The sequence below is a fragment of the Anoplolepis gracilipes genome, chromosome 10 (genome assembly GCF_047496725.1).
Source record: "Anoplolepis gracilipes chromosome 10, ASM4749672v1, whole genome shotgun sequence".
Lineage (NCBI taxonomy): Eukaryota > Metazoa > Arthropoda > Insecta > Hymenoptera > Formicidae > Anoplolepis > Anoplolepis gracilipes.
This window is the reverse complement of record NC_132979.1, coordinates 7,811,490-7,833,890: the sequence shown is the minus strand read 5'-3', so window position 1 is coordinate 7,833,890 and position 22,401 is coordinate 7,811,490. Positions and strand designations below refer to the sequence as shown.

The 22,401-nt window shown below is 29.2% G+C and overlaps 3 protein-coding genes across 9 annotated transcripts; 2 read left to right on the top strand and 1 right to left on the bottom strand.

The window, feature by feature from the left end:
- Positions 1–98: 98 nt before the first annotated feature.
- Positions 99–3,526, top strand: LOC140670106 (transmembrane protein 170B). The gene is made up of 3 exons (XM_072900605.1): positions 99–772; positions 894–999; positions 1,075–3,526. The coding sequence occupies exons 1-3, from the start codon at positions 673–675 to the stop codon at positions 1,268–1,270; spliced, it is 402 nt and encodes a 133-aa protein (XP_072756706.1). The 5' UTR covers positions 99–672; the 3' UTR covers positions 1,271–3,526.
- Positions 1,479–5,054, bottom strand: Ufl1 (UFM1 specific ligase 1). Its single transcript, XM_072900583.1, has 5 exons — positions 4,851–5,054; positions 3,782–4,359; positions 3,380–3,526; positions 1,947–3,305; positions 1,479–1,861 (listed from the first exon to the last, which is right to left on the bottom strand). Exons 1-5 carry the CDS (start codon positions 4,928–4,930, stop codon positions 1,725–1,727), a joined length of 2,301 nt encoding a protein of 766 aa, XP_072756684.1. The 5' UTR covers positions 4,931–5,054; the 3' UTR covers positions 1,479–1,724.
- Positions 5,055–5,959: 905 nt separating this feature from the next.
- Kar (monocarboxylate transporter 10-like protein kar) lies at positions 5,960–20,949 on the top strand. Of its 7 annotated transcripts, none has more exons than XM_072900596.1 (9): positions 5,960–6,247; positions 13,194–13,742; positions 17,804–17,955; positions 18,051–18,324; positions 18,635–18,770; positions 19,167–19,332; positions 19,456–19,702; positions 19,820–19,960; positions 20,272–20,949. In XM_072900596.1, the coding sequence occupies exons 2-9, from the start codon at positions 13,247–13,249 to the stop codon at positions 20,559–20,561; spliced, it is 1,902 nt and encodes a 633-aa protein (XP_072756697.1). In that variant the 5' UTR covers positions 5,960–6,247; positions 13,194–13,246; the 3' UTR covers positions 20,562–20,949. The 7 variants fall into 7 exon arrangements, with proteins under 7 accessions (XP_072756697.1, XP_072756696.1, XP_072756694.1 ...); XM_072900595.1 differs by having other exon boundaries at positions 5,960–6,314; positions 13,187–13,742; XM_072900593.1 differs by having other exon boundaries at positions 5,961–6,247; positions 13,187–13,742.
- The last annotated feature ends 1,452 nt before the right edge of the window (positions 20,950–22,401 follow it).

The window sequence follows — 22,401 nt, the reverse complement described above, 5'->3', positions numbered from 1 at the left end:
GATGGAGCCTTCCCGGAGTCCGGCACTCTAGCAGCTGTTGCGAATTGGAGGAACAAATCTCGCGCATGCGCGGTGACGCGAGCGCTAGCAGACGCTGTCAGTTACGCTTCAGTCACGTACACATTTAGTTGCGACAAGGGATATCCAGGGATATGTATGTCATAATTTCACGTAGAAAAGGAGTAAAAAAAAATAATGTATACATCTAAATGATTTTTGTTACATTTCGAAATTATCTGTAAAATAATTTGTAAATGAAAAAAAAAGCAAAAAAATGCGTGACGTTGGCAATCTTTATTAAAGATAACAAAATCTCTGACGTAATTCTACTGACAAATTATTAACAGACAGCTGTTGCCAACCAAATAACGGGGAACGATGTCAAATTTGATAACTGAACACACATAGATATTTAAATTCCTTCCATTAGTTTCCGTCTCATTTTATAAAGGATGTATGTCCGTTTATATGATTGTCATCAACGCTGTTTCTCGTGTGTCGTAACTGTGATAATAGTCAATAATACCGGGATAATTTCTTAACGATGCATCGACATAACCTCATCGACAATTGTCAAACTAGCGTAAAGGGTGCGAAAATTTACGAAAAAATTCGTATGTCTCGCAAATAAAAACAATTGTTCGAAAAGTCTTTTTCTTCATCGATGCACACATGGATGTGCAAACGGATATCAATTCGCTGCGACCGCAAATGGCATTACGAAATGTGAACTCTGGCAACATATTCAATACACCTTTAACATCATTCGCAGGTACATATATAATCGTACAAGTATATTGTAAATGCAGGCACAATTTATAATAAATTTATCCGTTATATCTCGTCTGAAATTTAGTTAAACAAATTTAATATATTTTTTTTTCCTTTTTCAGAGATGTGGTATCAAATATTTCTGTGGGCTCTATTCTCCTCAATATTCGTGCACACAATCGCAGGGGCAATTTGTTTTGCCACTTTGCGACAGCACAAATACGGCAAGTATGTAAGTTTTAAATGTTATTCATATGCAAGTTGAATTAGTTAATTCATGATCAATTATATATATATATACAGGTTTTTTCCCCTGCTTATCATAATAATGGGTGTATTGCTACCATTAACATCGGGTGTTGTTAGTTCGGCGGCAGTTGCCTTTGTGTATAGAGCGTCTGGTTATCAAATGCCTCCTTTGTACGCATTATTTTGGGGTATCGGACAGACCGTGTTACCAGTGTGCGTTGGTTTCACACGAATCTTAGCGACTTTGTAACCCAACGTTACAAGAATTGCATTTGTGATATTTATCTGTATATACAAGAATGACGATCAAGTGTCTTCTAAGTTATATATATATACAAAATTATGTACATATATATAGGTAAGTTCATCAGTGTATATCTAGTTACATTCGCATCTATTATTGAACTGACTGTAAAAAATGATTAAAAAAAATGAAATTTTACTGAAAGATAAGTACATATTAGGAGAATTTTGTAATAAAGCACAAATACATCTATCGAATACCACAGTGAAAGCATCGCAATATCAATAAATTAGTTCTCACAATTTTCTGTGTAAGAGAGATTGATCTTTTTAAATTAATATATATTTTCTGTATATTTTATCATAAAATACAATGCTGATTATGTTATGCAAATATCAGTATAAGATGAGTAAATCTAAATTACATTATTTATATTATACAATCTACCATATAATCCTCTTCAAGACTTGTCTGTTTTAACATGTTGTTTGAAATTGTTAGCAATATTTTTTATATCCGTTAATCCTTCTTCCAAGGCTTTGGAGGCCTCTGTCTTTATATTTTCATCAGAGGTGCTTAGTAAGTGAAGCACTAAATCTGTGTAGAAGAATATATTTTTGGTTAGTTTCACTATAAAAAAAAAATTTTTTTTTTTTTAATTACTTCATAGATTATTACATACCATGATATTTGGAAAGAATCGACATTGTATCAGGTTCTAATTGCTTTTGGAGGAACGTGAGAACAGTTGTTACATGTCTGCCAGACATGTGTAAGGCATTTTGTGTGACAGCAGTGAAAAACACACTAGTAACTAGATGTAACGCTAATGCGGGATCTTGCGTAGCATTTAGTTCCTCCAACAGAGCTTCTCTGTGAGCGTGCACCTGCGGTCGTTCTTTTTTTTTATCATACTTCTTCAGGACCAAACAGCAAGCTGCCATCGCTCCGTCAACGGTATTCAAAAAATCCTCCACCGAATCTCCCATTACTGTTTTGTGGATAGCGGTTAATGGTTCTTTAACATCCGCAGGTAGTTCGACCAAAAGTCTTTGCCTCATCTCTACCGTAAGATTCTCTGCCACTTGTAACATATTCTGTTGAGCAGCCAATTTAAATATACTCGTTATAAAATCGAGACCTAGTGACTTGAGCAGATATTTGGTCAGTGGGGCTTGATCCGCTTTGTCTAAGTGTTTAATGCCCTTGTCAAATATTCGAATATTCGTTATTAAAATATTTAGGCGTTCGCTAATCTCGCTTAGATTCGTAGTCTTGTTGGTTTGCGCCAATTGTTCTGCCAATGATAATACCGATTTATTCAATTTCGGTTGCAGGTGATGCGCTAATTCGTCCGCCAATTCTTCTATTACCGATATGTTCTCGTCTTTCATAACTTCTGCTTTTACTTCTTCCAGGGATATTAACGTAATCTCGCCTTTTCCGACCGATGTTTGCCTCGTTTCATCTTCATCGGACTCATTTTCTTGTACCTTTCCTTGAAGATACTTCTTCTTTGTAGACTTTGTCTTGGTTTCTCTGCCTTGACTACCGCCACCCGCTTTACCAACAACTGCCTTTTTTCTTCGTTCCTCCTTTTTACTTGTTTTACTGTCAGTTATTAGATCCACAGACTTTGATTTCAATTTATTTTCAACAATAGATTGAATCCATTTTCCATTAGCTACTGCCTCTCTGGCTTTTTGTTCCGTTACTATTTCAAGAGATTTAGTTAAAGTCTGTAAAAAGGCATCAGAAACTGCAACTGTTTTGGCAAATATATGTATATTGGCCTTTGTTTTCTTTGTAGCCAATTTTAAAAGAATTTCTGCATCCTCGTCACTAAATACAGATGGTAGAAGGGGATAAAGATCAACAAAAGACCCGGTCGCAACAATTTCTTCGATATTAGCGTCAACTTGATCCATTACCACTGTTCCCACAGCTACTGATTTTAAATAGATCATGTTTTCGTTTGGAAAATGACGCTTTACAAAACCTGACGCGTCTGATATCCCGAGTCTTATAAGTGCGTCATATTCTGAAAAATAAAAGTATATTAGATTCATTGATATTTAGAAAATTCCTAAAAATTTGTTTTAAGTTATATTTTACCTAAATATCCATTCTGTTTATAGAAGTTTTCAACCCACTCATTCTGACTTTTAGAATATATAGTAGGTATATAAATGCTATTTCCACTCTGTTTTCCAGTTACAACTCCAGGCACCTGTTTTACTTCTTGCAAACCATCTAGAATTGCTATAACATAAAGATAAATAGAAATATAAATATTATAAATAAAATATAAATATTATAAAAACATGAATACTAAGTAATATATCTAAACAAAAATTAATTGATTTGTTTTAATTAATATAATTATCTATTATAATATATAATTGTGTTATTAAATATAATATTTAATAATACATAAAAACAAAACTATTTAATTATGTGAATGTTAAAAAGTTATTATCTTTTTATACTGTTAATATGTTATATTTTTGCACTTACAGAAAAATATTCTTTCTGGAACACCACATTGTCCTAATATTGCAGATAGTGGTGTAGGCTTTGTGACAGCAGATAAAGCACCTCTAATTTTTGCTCTATTTTTAGCGACAAAACTTCCAGTATAAAAGATCTTAGGATCTTGAGAATCTTGCGTGGCATGTATTATCTTTCCCAGTTCTTTTTCAACAACTGATTGTAAGAATTCAGCTGGTAAGTTATAAGTAAGTGTCAATTCAGCCACATTAATGCAACCATGTTGTACAAGCCTGTCATTTATCTCTTCTGCAATTTTATTTATGTAACTCCTATCAATGAGTTGTCCCAATATTACTTTTAGTCCTTTATTATGCTTTTCAATCTCTGTTACTACTTTGGTTACTTGTGATAAATTAACATTGAGAATTTGCGCTAGGTCGACTAAACTAACTTTTCCACCATGAATATACAACTCATCTTTGATTTCTTTTCCAAGATGCTGAGGAGTTATATATTCCTTGCCATCATTGGTAAATATAATATCCAGAAGTTTGTTTTCCACCAATGTAGTTATAATTTCTACACAATTTCGTTCAGAAAGTCTGTAATATAAATATATTAGATTACTAAAAGTCAAAGGTAATAAATATTATCACAACATTTGTAATAAATTTAACTGAAAATTCTTCAGTTTTTTAGTGTTAATATATAATATCTAAAAGTGATATAAGAATTATATATATAAACAAATTTTAATTTCAATATATACATATATATTCTTATTAATGTAATAAATTATAATAAAACTAATCTTTTTAAAAATCTCATATTTAATTTGAAAAATAAATTTGTCAATATGCTACTATCAACATTCCATATGTTAAAACTTGCTCAGGAGAGCTCTCATGGATTATTACGATACAAAACTATACACAAAATATGAATCGAATAATAAAAACATCTGTAATTTTAATATGATTTATTCGTACACACTTTTATATTACTATCATTTATAATTATTTCATAGTTGTCAGAGATTATACCAAGATAACGAAATTAATTTACATAAAAAAAAGAAAGGTGTATATCATACTTTTGTAAAGTCGAGCTGAGCTGGGCCTTCTGGAAATCGGCGGCCAGCCTTTTAACTTCTTCCCAATCCACGCTGGACATTTTTCTTTTTATATTATCTAACTTGTCACTTTAAAACTGATGAAACGTGGAACTGACAACTCAAGTTGCCAAATTTAACCTCACATGTAGCATAGAATATTGCTGGACTCTGGACTATCATGTCCTAATTGAAAGAATAATAGAACTGTCATGTTCACTGAAGATAAAAAAGAATGTCAAATTGATGAATCATAAATAAATTATATCATTAATTTACGGAACCTCTTTTCTTGAAAATATGTAATATTTTTCGATATATATATATATATATTTTTTTTTAATTCAATTGAACATTTCAATATATATTTTATTTTCAAAATATGACAAGTAATTTGATGTTGATAAAGTAGTTCAAGTTGCATCAGGTTTCGTAGAGTTTAATAAAAGATGTCATCACTTTGACATTAAAGTATTACATAATTTTAATAATTATAAATTCGAAAAGAGCGAAAGTTTTTTGATCGTCGATCAACGAATTCGAGAAAAAATATTAAAAAGACTCTGACATGAGACATCATCGAAGACGCAACATCGATTAATCACCACGTGGTGCGTTTTATTTCTCAATCTTTTTATAAGCTGGAGTTTTTGATCAAATAAACGACAAGTTCAATTATATTTGGATATGATGTTAATTTATATATATTTTTATAAGATTGTTTAAATTCTTTCTTTCACACATTTTACAATTATTTTTTTACATCAACGCACTTAGATCAAAGCCAGATTGAAAAAAGAGATATTAAAAATAATTTGCAATAATTCAAATATATATCCTAGGGTGAAGTGCAGGAAGTGCAAATGGTAGTCCAGAAAGTATGTACGTGAATTCGTTTTTTATTTTCTGCATAAATTTTCAAAAATTGTCACAAGCTGTATTATTCATGTTAGATATCTAAATTATCGGTTCATCAATTTATTTAATGATAAGAGATACTTTCAATTTGCGATCAGCTGACACTCTTTTTAATCAATAACTTATCGATGAAAACCAATTGTCCCAGCTTTGGTGTGTTTCGCATCTATTACGTTTATGTTGTTCATGCGAGATGTTATGTAACGTGTTCCGAGCGTGTTCCCTAATGTTCGAAATATAATAGAGAATATGTAAAATTTACACGAGCCCGTTTACAACGATAAAACAGCAATTTTTTTCTTTATAGCTGGCGCATGTCACTTGGCCGATTACGTTACCATCTCCGAGTTTTACGTCGATATTACGTCACAAGTTGTTGGTTAAGAATTAATCGGAGCTTCTCTCGTGGCAGTGAAATATTGTTCGTGTAATATGGAGATTAATCGTATACGTTACTCGTGGTACGTGACAATCGATCGCACTATATGGTTCATATATCTTGATCAGTATCTTTTTCAAAGTCAGTAGGTTAGTCAGTCAAATATATATATAGGTCATATTCAGTTAGGTGTGATAAGACGTTTAAGTTTAGCCGAAATTTTCAATTATATTGTCGGTTTTATACTTTGAATTGCTTAAAACTGTGTGCACAATTTTTTATTAAACTTATCTTCCATATATAAATTTTTCTATGACATATAAAATATTAGACTTATTGTGTACACATATATGTATACAATAAAAGATTTGTCTTTTAAAATTCTATGAGATTATTAATGTGATATTATTAATGTGATAAAAAAGGGAAATTTTCTTTTAAATGGATAAATATTTTGATTAATAAATATTATTGGAAGTATGTATATATTGCTGCACATATAATAATATATGCTTCCAATAATATGTATATTTTTGTTTGCTTTTCAATTTTATTTAACAACTTTTTATGTCAACAATTATAAAATTTTGAACTAGAATACAATACTTGAATTTTGCAATTAGAGTACAATAACATGTAGTATATATATTATATTATAAGTAAAATAGGATTTTTATAAGACTTAATATATAAACTTTCTATATATTTTTTCTTACATTAAAAATCCATATGTGTGTGTATGTGTATTATTAGATTAAAGATCTATACAAGTATATTAATTCTTTTTGTATTTGTATAGATTGTATATAAAATATTAATTTATATTAACAATGGATATTTTTATACTGCAACATAAATTTATGTTAATTTTATTATTATTTATATTTTCAGTGAAAATTTTGAAAAGTTGCAATATACATACACTAAAATGTATAACACTGTCTTCCCTTTTCCATAAAAGAAAAATACATATTTGACAAGTATACTTGTGACAAGAAATTATTGGAAAATAAGAATATTAAAAATATTTATCGGTTTTTAACAATATTCAACAATATTAATATTTTATATTAAATATCTAAATGGTGAATTGATAAATGGTATGTATTTATTAATAACTATCATTATTGCATTATAAATATGCAGACAATCATCTTTTTAAAATATATTTATATTTTTATGCAAATTTTTTAATAATAATTTCATTACTTTTATATATAATTTAGGATATTATCTTATTTTTGAAATTTATAGATATAACAAATGATAATTTTTACCAACGATTCATGTGCCAATATCTTAATGTTAGCATTAAAAAATTAAAGTGAGTTATATTTATCCTTTTTGAAAGATTTTTTTAGAGACTTTATGCGTTCTCTCTCTCTTTTCTTCTCTTTGTCTGACAATATATTCTCGTATCTTATTAAGCCCGTATCAAATTGTGCATTAAAATTAAAGATTGAGCAAAGCAGAAAATAACTAAAATTTATTTATCCTGATTGGTCAATTTTCAATCTTCAACGTAGTCTGATACGAGCTTTACCGGATCGTCGAAAAATCGATAGCTTCAATTAGCTTCTCAGGTTTAGAACAAAATCATATAGCGATCAGAATTGTCCAAAATTTCTTGTCACGTGACTACCACGTGCGTTCTGTCATCTTGCTATTTTCTGGCGTTCCGTTTTTTTTTCCACCGTGCTTTACTTACCGGGAAGAATATCGTTATCAAAAATGCATAAAGTATAATTAGAAATACTATGGCACTCGTCTGACGAGCCGAATTCACGCATATATTTCACACGTCGCCAATAGCTGTGTTCTTATTCATGTCGACTTATCGGTGTCCCGCCTTCATTTCTCCCTCCTTCTCTTCCGTCACGTCTGCTCTTCTCTTTCGTTCGCTCCATCTTTCTCTCGCTTAGTTAGTTTCTCTCTTGATTCATTAGAGCATATTCTCTTGGAACTTTCGACCTCTTCCCCAATCCGTCTCCGAGGCCGGTCGCCTCCTTAGTTTATGTCCGACGGCGCGATCGGTCAGTCGATCCTCGAGGGCGATTAGTCGGGCGCTTCGCGTTTTCTTTTTCCTTTTCTTCTTTTTCTTCTTCTGCTTCTCTCTCTCTCTCTCTCTCTCTCTCTCTCTCTCTCTCTCCCTCTCTCTCTCTCTCTCTCTCTCTTTCTCTCTCTCTCTCTGTGTCTTCTTTCGCCGCCACTGACTCCGTCCGAGGACGGAGCCGACGCCTTTCCGTTGAAGTTTGTAATTTTTCATCAGATACACATATCTGACGCACTCGCTGCCACGCTCGAGGATCGTCTGAACCGGGTAATCTCTCACACCATTTCCGACCATTATACGTATATTCCTACCACGTGCTATCGGAGCAGCGTGAATCTCTCTCGATTAGAATTTAAATTTAAATTTATATAGTAATAAATTGAATATCAAAAGAGTTATTGCATGAAAATATAAGTAAATATAATTTAATTGATTGATTATTAAATTTATTTAAAAATGATATGCTATTTCTAACAATTTTTAAAGATATTAAAAAAGAGATAAGTTTCATATGGAAAAAAATTTAAAGATTCGTACAAAATCTATGTTATACATTGGAATAGGTGAGGAAATGATATTAATTTTTACCAGAAGAGATATTTCTGAAAGTAATTCTCTGAGAATAAAACATTTTTTTGACCGATAAGTACTTCTTGCGGGATTTGCTACTATAATGTTGTTACTGAAAATGCATATGTGTAACTCAGAACAGAAATCTCTCTGAATTTTAGAACTAGTATATCCGCCCTAGAATTGGCATCACGCCAAATAGAAACACGACCTTTTGTATATAAGTGTTTCTTGGACACGTAATTTTAGTCGATGAATCATTAGGCCCATCTGAGATTTGTTCTTTGTAGGCATTCAATGATAAAATTAATGGATATTTGATATTGGGATGGTTAAATGCTTTCTTCTCGTAAGATAAAAAGTATGTGAAATAGAAATTATTATTTAAAAAAAAGTCATATATTTAAATTATTCGTCTAGATGCTCTTTTAAACGTAATTTCGATTAGCCAAGATAATTATAATATGTAACATACAATATTAAAAAAGTTTAATTATTAGAAATATGCAGCATGCGAGAAAATTGTACAAAATGTTTTGCAAAGTTGAGGTCTCTGATTCTAAGAACTTATTCCACTAATCAAGCGTAATTTTGTCCAGACACAAGGTCAAAAAAATCTTCAGGTGGCCACATACAAATATCTTGATGTCGGCGTTTGTGTTTCATGATTATTTGACACGTGATGTCCGTCTTTTATACCGGCTGATGCAATAGCTTGATAAATATAGTAGTAAATATCCATGGATATACCTTAACACGATAATTTTTTAATATAGCTTAGAAAAACACCAACTTTTATACAAACCGAATTAAAAGATTTTCTTCTTTTTACATAATTATGTACGTATTATGTAATATATTTTACATAATTACGTACCAAGTAACATCGCGCGTTCAATTGTTAATCTTTCAGTTTTTGAATGTCGAGCCTTCTTGATAAAATATTTTGTACGCTTAATCTTAATGACTGTTTTTTTTCAGACGATAACAGTAAGTAATTAAAAATTATATACGGTTTTGTGTATGTATCAAAAATTGTTGTTACATGAAGCTTTATTTTTAAAATATCTCTCTATATTAAACAATAATTTTAGCATATTGCCATTTGCTTAACATATATTCTCCAGTATCAATTAATATGCAGTATTTAATAAATAAAAAAATAATTACTTCCAAAAATTACAAATTACTTACAAAAAAATTGCTTATTTAAAAATTAAATTTTATGGAAAAGCCTAAAAAATTCGAAAAATATATCAAATACTTGATAATCTCTTAAGTATTTTTATAAAATTTATTAAATTCTCTCTTTCTCTCCCTCTCTTTAACATTTTATTACATGTAATATATTTTCTTCTATAATATATACATATATGTATAATCAGTTCTTATGTAAAAAACAAAATACTATTAAAATAAAAGTTAATGAGATCTAATATCCTTTCTTTCTTTTTCTGAAAAATATTTTTTTCTTTAAAATATTTTACTCCATAAATGATCACTTTACTCTTTTGTCAAGATAATTCTCTTGTCTTCTCTATTATTACATTCAATGAAGTTCAATAAAGATATACCTGACATGTTTTTAAAATATATATGTGATGTATACCCATATGTGTTTGTTGATAATGTTAACATTAATTTTCTAATAATATCACTCAAGTTTTCGAATTTATTTTTAATGTAGTTATCTGTGATGTATTTTTAATATTTTATTAAAAGTACATTAAATGTACATTTTATTAAAAATACATTTTTTTATTATTATCTTTTTTGTTACATTCTTAACTTGCATCTATATGAAATCTACGAAAAAAAAGAAAAAGATTGTTTGTACTTCAGCTTTAATTTTTTTAAAGCTTATAAAAAACCATGTTTGATGATTGATACGCTATTGGAAGATTATTAAATTGTTGAAGACTATTAAATGTTTAACTCGTGCGCGACTCGCGAAGAATATGAAGTCATGTCAATGAAAGTAGCATGTCGTGAATCATAAATAATATATAAAATATTGCGCAAAACTTTGAGATCATGATTCTAAGATGCTAAATAGAGTGCTTGTTGTTGAAAAATTCAAAGTTTAAAATTTGAAAAATTTTTTTAATTTAACAAATTTTATCATTTCATGATGTTATCAGAAATATATTTAAAAAATACGAGAATTTTTGAATGGTTAACAAAATGAATAGTATGTAAAGAATTTGTACAATATAAAATTGACGTCTCGTCAGCAAATATGATTATTATTCCACTTAAATGTAGACGGTGCACTTTACTGCAGTTAAAATGTAGTAATAAGGTTAATGTACTTTATTTAAGAAGCAATATTTCGAAACAATATACGTATATATTTCGCAATAAGATAAAATGCATTATTAACTCATATGGGTAAATAACTTGCTAAATAAATTTAATATCTTTAATCTGTTTAGCTTTAAAAACTAATTTATTTGTACATATATATATGTATAATAATTTGGAACAGTAATTTAATTTTGATAAACGAATAAACAAAACAACGTAAATTGATAATTATTTATTGACTAAAAATGTATTATTAATATAACAGATCAATATTAACTTGATAATTGTTTGATATTATTCCAGTAATTAATATTTGTTGATATATATTTATGTCAATAAAATTTTTCTTTTTATCTAAACAGAAAATATGTTAATTAAAAAAAAAATAACGGTCAATGAAAGAGAAGCGTAAGAAATTAAGGCGCAAGAAAGTTGTTTTCCTTTTTAATTTGTTTTACATTAGAGCCTTATCGTTTCCATTAATAAAATATGTTTATATAAAAAATAAGTTTATTAATATTTATCGTAATAAGAATGAATCACACATTCATTTTATTTGCTGTAAATTTTTTACTTCTAAATTATAGCAGTTAAAATAATTGAATCAAGAAGTAACTGAGCCCGAATTTTTCTCAGATAAGATTAAAACACATTTATAAATTTTCCATTAGAAATTGCACGCCATAATTATGGCGTACAATAGATATTAATATCCATCTTGCAAAGCTAAGAATGAAACAAGTTGCATAAAGTAACATTAATGACTTCGTATATACAATAAATAATGTTTTATTTTACGTATATTATATATTCAAAACAAAAGTATTGAAAATTATCAAGAGACACACAGATTGCTCGAGTACATACTAAATTAATCCTGCTATAAACGTGCGCTAACTTTTGCCTGTATCCATTTCCTTTTTGGTCATCAAATCTCGATGAACATTGGACACCATTATTGTCAAAAACCAACTAATAATATCTGCAAGCGAAACACTAATAGAATTTGCACTTGGTGATAAACCTTTTGTTTTATTATTTGTTTGACTCTTTCATCGATTCCGTTACAGATCAATTAAATTAAATTTCGATCGATCTAATCCAGAGATCCGATAAAAGATAAAAAAATCCGTATAGATCCGTTTCACTGTTGCTACGCGTGACTTGATGCGAGACACTACCGGTCTCTTGATACCGATGTGCTAGATCGGCAGAGTTAGTTAAACGGTTAAGCTGCAGTCTTTGGAGCTGTATTCTTCAGCTTCAAAGACTCATCAAGTCTTTTACATTGCAGACTTTTATGTAACGGTGTAGCACATATAGCATTGCATATCTTTTATATGCGACGTACATATATATATTCGTGCTGGATGGAATATTTTTTTCTCTTTTCGATGAAATTATTTTTACATTTTGGTATATATATTCCGAAAAGTGCTGCGACTCTCTCTCTTTTTTTCACCGCACATAACGTATAATAATAATTTTTTAGATTACTATTGATTAATTTATCCGTCAATTAATTCATTATTCAGAATCTTTGTATTTTTTTCGACTTGTGGATTGTTAAATAAACTTCTCAAAGAATTAAGCTTTAATCTATAAACTAGATATTAAAATTATTTTCAGTGAAACAATCTCAATGAGTTGCAAAAATTTTAATATCTATTCCACACGATGCGATTTTTTACGATGTTGGATAGCATGCGTAATTTGCTACGTATCCTGCGTTCTACGCGTTTTACTTCAAGCTGAGCTACCTGAGTGCGCAACAGGTTTTCATTGAAGAAAATAAAAAAATTTTTTTAAATGAAAAAATAGCGCCTATTTTGCTTTGTAAAACGCTGCAACAAGCAAACTTGCACGAAAAATCGCATTACGTGACACAAGATGTTAGTATTAATTATAATAATAATTTAAAATATTTTAAAATAATTTTAAAATTATATGTAATATATTTTAAAATAAAAAATGTGTAAGGCAATAATATCTTAATATAAAATCTTGTATTAATTTAGCTTATTACTAGGGGGATATAATGTTAAAAAATGAATCTCTGACGATCTGTTGTAACAATATTTTTATGTTAAGTTTACAGATATCTTTCGAAGGAGCGGTGTTAATAATCGACGAAAATAATTTTCGATAACAATGACGACCGATGAGGGAGCCGATCGCGGCGACGACGGTGGCTTTGCTCCAGAAAATAATGCCACCGCGTCGATCCGAACGATGGATTGTACAGCCACGAATAATCCGAGCTACCCAGCGAGCCATGTGCAACGTCGTCAGGCCGACCCCGACACTTCTGATTGGAGTGAGGGCAACCCTCTTCTGGCCGAGAGCGCGGCATCGGCAGTGACGATCGATGCGTCGATCGGGAAGTCAAGAAGAGTTCACAAAGCAGAGGACACGATGAACGTCGGAAACGAGGCGCGAAAGGAGCTCGACGAGGATCTGGATAGCGAGCCGACGAGGATGGTCGTCGAACCGCCCGATGGCGGCCTGAGGGCCTGGATGATCATGATCGGCAGCTTCACGATAAACGGCGTGCTCTTCAGCATTATCAACACCTATTCTCTCATCTATCCGGAGCTCCAAAAACGACTCACGGAGGCCGGTGAAGCTGAAGTGTCTTCCAAAGCAGGTACGATATCTGTCAGTCAGAAAGACATATAGTTTATATATGTATAATTATATACTTATAATTATATAATTATATATGTATAATAATATGTTAAATATATATAATTTATTATCATAAATAATAATATTATATTAATAATATATTAATATATTAAAATACATATAGATTATTATTATTATTAACAAGGGGTTAATTAAAACGAGCTAGCCAAAATCATTTAATTTATTAACACGACGTTTCGACCAAAATCAATGATTAATAAATTTAAATAAACGCACACAACGAGACACGTTATGTCATCATGAGTTTGTAAACTTTTGTTTTTAAATTTTTGTAGAAAATTAAATGTTTGATTAATCGTGGAATTAAATTTTTTGATGAAAAAAATTTCAGCTATTTCTCTCTTCTTAACCAATTTTTCATTATGTAAAATAATCGGTTTGTTACCACTCAAACTCATGGCCAAATTCAATTTCGTGTTTGCTAATAACTGATTTATTGGTAGGATATAATTTTATGATGTTATATGATTCTTTAATACGTGTGCGTACATGTCGTTTTATTTATTACATTATTATTATATATTATTATTTTTATTCTACTTTATAATGAGTTAGATAAATGCAATGTATAAACGACATTATACATTTGACTGTAATATACAATCATGGCCAAAATTACAACATTAAGAAGTTTAAAATTTTTCCTATTTTTTAGTAATAATGTAAGTACTGAAAAAATTAAAAAAAACTATCGTTAACAATAAAATAACAAGCTTACTTAACTTTTGTATAAATTATTCTTTAACAAATTAAAAATTGAATTCGTATATTCAACCTTTAACATTGTTGACGTTGGTGATTAGTTATCAAATAACTGTATAAAGTTATTGATTATAGCATAAATCAGACTTAATCTTAGCTTAAAACTGAAACTTCAAACTTTAAAATGTTTTTCTAATTTTCTGTCTATGTACGACAATTTTTTGCCAAATGTCGACAACATTTTGGAAAAATACAGATTTAATTTTAAAGTCATGTAATTCGGCCAAAAAAATTGGTAGGAAAGTTTAAAAAAAACAACACACAGCATAAGCACTGTAATGATATTATATACAAAAACATTTACACATACATCATTTCCTTTGCTTCGTTATACTTTGCACAGATTATGGCAATTAAGTATCGATTTCAAACCAAAGTGTTTATTTAATGATAAGGCACAAATATGCTTAGTTCAAAGAGAACCGACTTGCCACGATTTGATTTACTTTAATGATAAATTCGGACAATTATGAGAATGCTTATTAAATTATATCATATCTAGTGTATGTTATAATTTTGACGTAGCGTTTTGATTATTTTAAGCATTTATATTAAATCTTTGATGTCAATTCTTGAATTAGGCAATTGGTGATATGTTGGATAAATATTTTTTTCAATTTGATAATAGCCAACCATAGCCAACAGAAATTCATAATTCTATAGTTGAAATCTACATCGAAAAAATTATATTCTCATTTTGAGAGAATATTTTATCTTTATAATATCTTTTTCTCTAAAATAAGCGTCAAAAAGATCCTTTTATTGTCGGTTTAAGAAAGGAATCCTTTAAAAGAATAATATCAGATATTCTAATATACTGAAAGAAAATATACTGAATAAGAAAGGATATTTTCTTACCCTATTATTTATTTACATTAATATTTAGAATTATTAATCCCAATGATAATAAACAATTTTAAATAGACATTTTAGTAGACATTTATTTAAAAAACAGTTTATAAAAGGTTTCTACGTTTCGAGAATACAATTTTTTAGTGTAATTAAATAACATTATAATCCAATAACAAGGCTATATGCATGAATAATATAATGAATAATGGGCTGCGCCTACATAACTTAAGTTTTTTTTATAGAATGACATAGGAGAATGTTTAAACATTTTCAGAATTAATATTCTAAATTAGTATGTGAACAGAGTTTTTATACTTTTAATTGAATACTAGAAGTAGACAGTCACATTCTGTCTACAGAATATTATATAATAATATTTAAATTATAAGAGTCTTCTTTGGATATTAAATAAATTTTCAGATAATATTTGGTCCCAAAATGACATGCATACGTTGAAAAAATTATATATTCTCATTTTAAGAATATTTCATTTGTAATATCTTCCTTTGAAAAAAATAAGTGCTAAAAAGATCCTTTTAATTTAAAAGAAAAATCTTCTAAAGAACAGAATAATTTCAGATATTCTTAACATATAAGAATATATATACACTGAATAGGATATTTTCTTACCATTATTATTTAATATATTTAGGATTATTAATGACAATAATTTACTAATTACTAAAATTTTGACAAGTAAATATACATAGCTTTACTTAATTTATATAAATAAGATATTTCAAAAAAATATTATGTAAAAAAGAAAATATATTCTTATTTATTAAGAATATCTATCAAGAGGACTTATAAAGTATATATATTCCAACAATACAATTTTTTTCGCAATATTCTCAGGATATATGGAAATCATGTTGTTAGAATATATATATATATATATATATATATATATAATTTATTCATCAGCATATAAGCCAAGAAGGGACTTGGATTAGAAGTCGAAATCACACATTCTTTCATACCTTTCCTCGATCACATCAATACATTATGCCTACTCATCTATCTTAAATACCATAAATACCTTAAAAAAAAAAAATATAAATACCTTATCTAAATTTTAATTCCTAAATCTGCCCTTATATATTCTCTCACATTCTCACATAAACTCTTATTCTTTCTAAATTCTTTCTCCTTCCAAAATCTTTTTAACAATACCCTTTTCTTCACATCTAATTCGTCATTGAAAATTCTTGTTATTCTGTGTCTTCAGCGCATTCGTCACCTAACTCACTAAACCATTCCTTCGTCACCACACATTCCGATACAAAGTGTTCAATATTAACCCATCCTCTGTTACAAAATTTACACACTTTACACTCATCACCTAGCTTATTATATTCTTCTAAATTACCGCATCTTAACTTTTCATGTTGTTAGAATATTTTGTGCTGTCTGAGTGTATATTCAAGTAGTTAAAAAATATTTATAATTATATGTTTGTGCGTATATATGTACAATTCAGACAACAATTGACAATTTATGTCGTCGGCGAGAATTTAATTATATCGCAATTTTTCAAACAGATCACCCGTGGATATTCGAGATATCACGACCACGAGTGTATGAAGCGGTTCGATGAACCTCATTATCTGAATTCTTTATGCTTGTAAATCCGTTCGTCTATTCGATAACGCTATCGATTACACGAGCAACGTCTTTCATTATTATTGTTATTAATATTATATATTTTCCTTTCTCTCTCTCTCTCTCTCTCTCTCTCTCTCTCTCTCTCTCTCTCTCTCTCTTTTATCTTTTTTCATATTTAAATCTACTCAAATTGAGTAACGAAAGGAAGAATCATTTGCTCGATACATAAATTAAAAGTCACCAACGAGATTAATTGTTTACATGGGTAATGCCCTTAAATCAAGGATCTAAATTGTCCGATAATTAGACATTCATTTACAGTAATAGAGGTTAATTCATACTACTTGATGTGCTGCTCAAACAACTTAATTGTTCCCATCTCGAAAAATAAATGTAATTCATAAAATGCCGACCTAGATACGCGCTATTAATTTGCAACGTGCTTCCTATTGTTCGTCGCGATCTCTAATTGGCATAATCGTTTCCTCATCCATTATTACTGTATGTTTATTGTCTCAGAATTTCAGCCCTTAATTAATCCCGATCAAATGTAATAAGACATACATATACCAATGAATTCTGATTTATGTATATAGAATTTTAATTAAAAGATCAATTATATTTATGTAAAAATACAAAGTTTAGAGATAAGATAACAATGTAAAAAGATTTTTGAAAGATAATTTTTTTTTTTTTATTGAGAAAAATAATTCTCTCCTGAATTAATCTTGGAAGACTGATTTTATATGTGATAACTAATTCAAAGTGAAATTTTTTTAGCTTTAGTTGGCTCGTTAACTATCGGAATTACATTCTTCCTATCGCCGATCGCTGGTATGTTGACGGATAAATTCGGCATCCAAATAACCACCTTCGTAGGAGGTGCGATCGCGTCTGTTGGCATGCTTCTTTCCTCGCTGTTAACGGATAAGGTAGTAGAAAAAAAAAAGATATCTTTTTCCTCATGATGATTTTTGTAACTCGCTCAATAAAGGAGAAACCTATATCTCGTTTTATGTTTCATCAGGTGGAACTACTTTATTTGACATATGGTGTTATGTACGGACTTGGTGCGAGTCTCGCTTACACCCCGAGCCTGGCGATATTGGGCCACTATTTCAAGAAGTACCTAGGCTTGGTGAACGGCATCGTCACGGCCGGCAGTTCCGTATTCACAACGCTCATTCCATTTCTCATGGAGTATCTGTTACGACATTTAGGTCTGGAAGGGACACTGAGAAGCCTGGCCGCGCTCACGGCCATCATCATGGCCTGCGCGATTCTTTTCAAGCCGATACCACGTGAGCTTCCTTTAAAGTTTTCAAGGATTTTATTTGTATCTTTATTTCTTTATCGTTTTTTTCGTAATCTTATATGTATATAAAATATCACGAGGATTTTATTTAAATTTTTTTATTTACATAAAATAATTTGCAAAAATGACTTCATCTTTAGTTGCTTTTAAAATTATAAATATGCACGCGAAGCAGAGTTTATATTATATAGTTATTATTACATTTATAAATGGATTAAAAGTTAATTTAGAGTTTATTAATAACGTGCATATGTATTAAGAGAAAATAAAAAGATAAGCAAGCATTTTTTTTTCAGTGAATATGCCGGAAGATGAATCGCAACATAAGGCGAAATCGTTGCGAAATAGTTTAAAACAATTTGTAAACGTATCTATTTGGAAGAAAAAACGATATGTCGTATGGGCTCTTTCTATTCCTCTCGCCCTTTTCGGGTGAGTCGATTGTTCGCACAATCATTACGCTTAGCTCCAATTACTTTGCGATGTAAAAATGAAATACGCTCTCAGTTTATCACGGTTCATGATATAAATAACATATCACGTTATGAAGATTAAAACCCTCATAGATAATTTCAATAAATTACTACAATCATCAACTAATCGCCGTTCGATTAGTTTCGTCTGAAAAATTTTATAAAATGACGATATTTGGAGTGATTATTTATAATCTTTCTCCTATAAATTTTTTCTTTTTACATGAATATTATTTGTCTTATATTGCACAATTATTATTTTTTTTTTTTTTATATTTAATTATAGAGTTCAATTATATACATATATAGGTCTATTTGTATAGGTATTAAAACTATTGATTGTGTTTTATTGCAGATATTTCGTCCCATATGTTCACATAGGAAAATTCGTATCTATGACGTTCAAGGATGCCGATGGCAAACTACCGGTCATGTGCATCGGTATCACTTCCGGTATTGGCCGTTTAATTTTTGGCTACATCGCTGACTTGCCGAAAGTGAACCGAGTATTGTTACAGCAGGTAAATGTAACTGAAAAATATTCAAAGCTACACTTTTCTTTCTTTTGTAAAATATTTAATATTTATACTAGAAATATATAACTAAAAAAATACCAAAAATAGACTCCTGTTTTCTTTCTTTAGATTTCATTTCTAAGTATCGGCATCCTCACGATGCTTCTTCCGGTCACTAAGTCCTTCCTCGTGCTCCTGGCTATCTCGCTAGGCATGGGACTGTTCGACGGATGCTTTATATCGTTACTTGGCCCGATTGTATTCGATATTTGCGGTCGCAACGATGCGACTCAGGCCATTGGTTTTCTTTTAGGAATGTGCTCTATACCTCTAACAGTTGGCCCACCCATCGCGGGACTTCTGTATGATCATACTGGTAAAGTTCTTAATATAATTATTTCATCATCGATAGAATGAGAAAACAAAAAATCTTTTTTCTTTAAATTTTTTTTCAAAAATTAATAATTAATAAAATATATGTTATAAATACTAGGTAGCTACGATTTGCCTTTCCTGTTAGCCGGCGTTCCTCCGATAGTGGGGGGGTTGACAATGTTCCTGATAAGGTGCGTTAAAGACGATGAGAGTTCAAATGATCCGGAAAATCGCTCGAATAAAACGGATTGCCAGAATGGTTGGTAAAACAGGTATTTATATATCATCTAATCATTTTAATGTGCTGTGTGTTTTATGCTGTAATCGTCAGAACAAGAAGATTTATCGTTTGATCATTTGATCATTAGATTATTATTGTCGATTGAAAAAGGTATTTTAAAATATTATAAATATATCATTCAAAATATAATATTTTTCTTATGAGATAATATTATCTTTGTTATCATCAATACTAACAATTAATTATAAGATTAGTTGCTTTCACCTTACGCTTCTCTATATTTAATTATATTCTATATTAAATTTCCTTTGTAATTATTAAATTTATAGGGAAAATAAGGAATAATGGTTCTTCACCGACGTTCGTTGTAGAGCAGAAACACAAGTCAGTGATGGAAGATAAGTATAGAAGGATGTACAAAAATATGCAACCGTCTCAGCGCTATCATGTCAAGCAACAGGCTGGATTGCAAAAATACTTGGCATATAATAACTGTAGACACGAGTACGGGAATCACTATAAGTATTCGGAAAGTGTACCTTTACTTCACAGAGAAAAAGATCCACAATGTTCAACCACAGGTTTTTTTAAGCGATCATCGACGCTTCTAACATTCTGAGTTCACGTCTCTTGAGTTTGACATTGGAAATTTTTTCGCTGTGAAATTTCATTCATTATTCATTTATTAAATGAAAATGAAAATGCAATTTATTAAGAGAAATATTTCTTTTTATATTATCATATTTTTATATAGAAGATAAAAGAGTATATACAGTCGGACTTCTTATCCTACGACAAAAATTCTCTCATACTACGACCGCGAAAGGGGAATTATACCCCCACTCTCAAATTTTTGTCGTAGGATCAGAGGTTTAAGGGAAAGATTCCGCACCGAAAATGTCGTAGGATAAGAGGTCCGACTGTATAATGTGTAAACGTTACGTTATGTGTAGTGTATGTATACGTGTGTGTGTATGGTGTGTGCGAAAATATGTATACATTAATTTTTACTTGATATATATATATATATATATATATATATATATATATATAATGATTTATTTTTTTATTATAAAACAATCAATATTTTAATAATTAATATTTAGCGATATCGAGTTTATTAATCTCTCTTGAGAGATGTCAATTAACTATTATATCAATCGTAGCATATTCCAAAATATGTATCTAGTTTTGAAAACGTACTTATCAAAATAATCAATTCAATCAATTACAAGTTGAAACAGCTAAATATTGAACGTTAAAGAAAAACAGCATATATATACATATATATATATATATATATACACACATATATATATATATATATATATGAGATTTAAAAAAATAATATATATTTATTAAAACTGTACCCACACAGCATATTCAAAAGATGATTTAGAAGATATTCCAAAGTAAATTTTATCGCTCCAGACATTTTTAGGATATTTTCTGAATGTCTTTTAGATATGTATGCTATATGGGTATATCATTATCTCTTTCTGGCTCAAAGAAAGATATTTTATATAATCTCAATTAGAACGTGCCTAGTAAGAGTAAAAATGCAATTATTAACAAAATAAAAAAAGAATTTTATTTTTTAAAAAATAATGAGAATATACTAGTAGATGCTTAGTGATTCAATAATTAACTCTTTGTAAAAGTAACAAACAATTAATAAAACTCTATTTCTAGAATAGAAAACAAATGAAGATATTTATATAGATTTTTGTCAAAAATGCCAATCATGGGCACGCTAATGTGACGGATTTACAGCAAGTGTCAATATCGATTTAATAACAAAACTCTGTCCAATAATAATGTTGATAGTACTAAATTGTTTAATTATGGATAGAGACGTTATACATTGTCTCAATATTTTAACGTTTGATTAGTATATATTTTATCTTTGTAATATTACAGAATATAAATTATAAGTATTAATCAGTATAAATTTGATAGTTATAAATTACAACAAAATATGTTAATGATGAAATAAGGAATATATGAAAATAATTTTTCTTTTTTTTATATATTGCAAATTAAAAAATTTTTATCTGTCTTTTTATGTATTATTAATTAAAATTTAATTCCGAATTATACATTTTTAACATATATAAGTAGTTTTAAACTTTAAACAATTGTAATTTTTAATATTAATCTCTTTTTTTTCAACCAAATAGCATTTATTTTTATCTTTAATGCATGTGAGTTTTATCAATTGTATTATATAATAATTATGTTATATTTTACTGCCGAGTGTTATTTGTATCAGAAATGATGAATCTGCAATTATTTTAATCACATTTCAATAGCGTGTTGTTTATACATTAGCAATATATACGATTTTTTAAAATAATGATTTAATGCAAAGCATTTAATTGTAATAATACGCTAATATACTTACATTAAAATATATTCTGTTATGAAACTAATTTTATATTAATTATATATCCATAAAA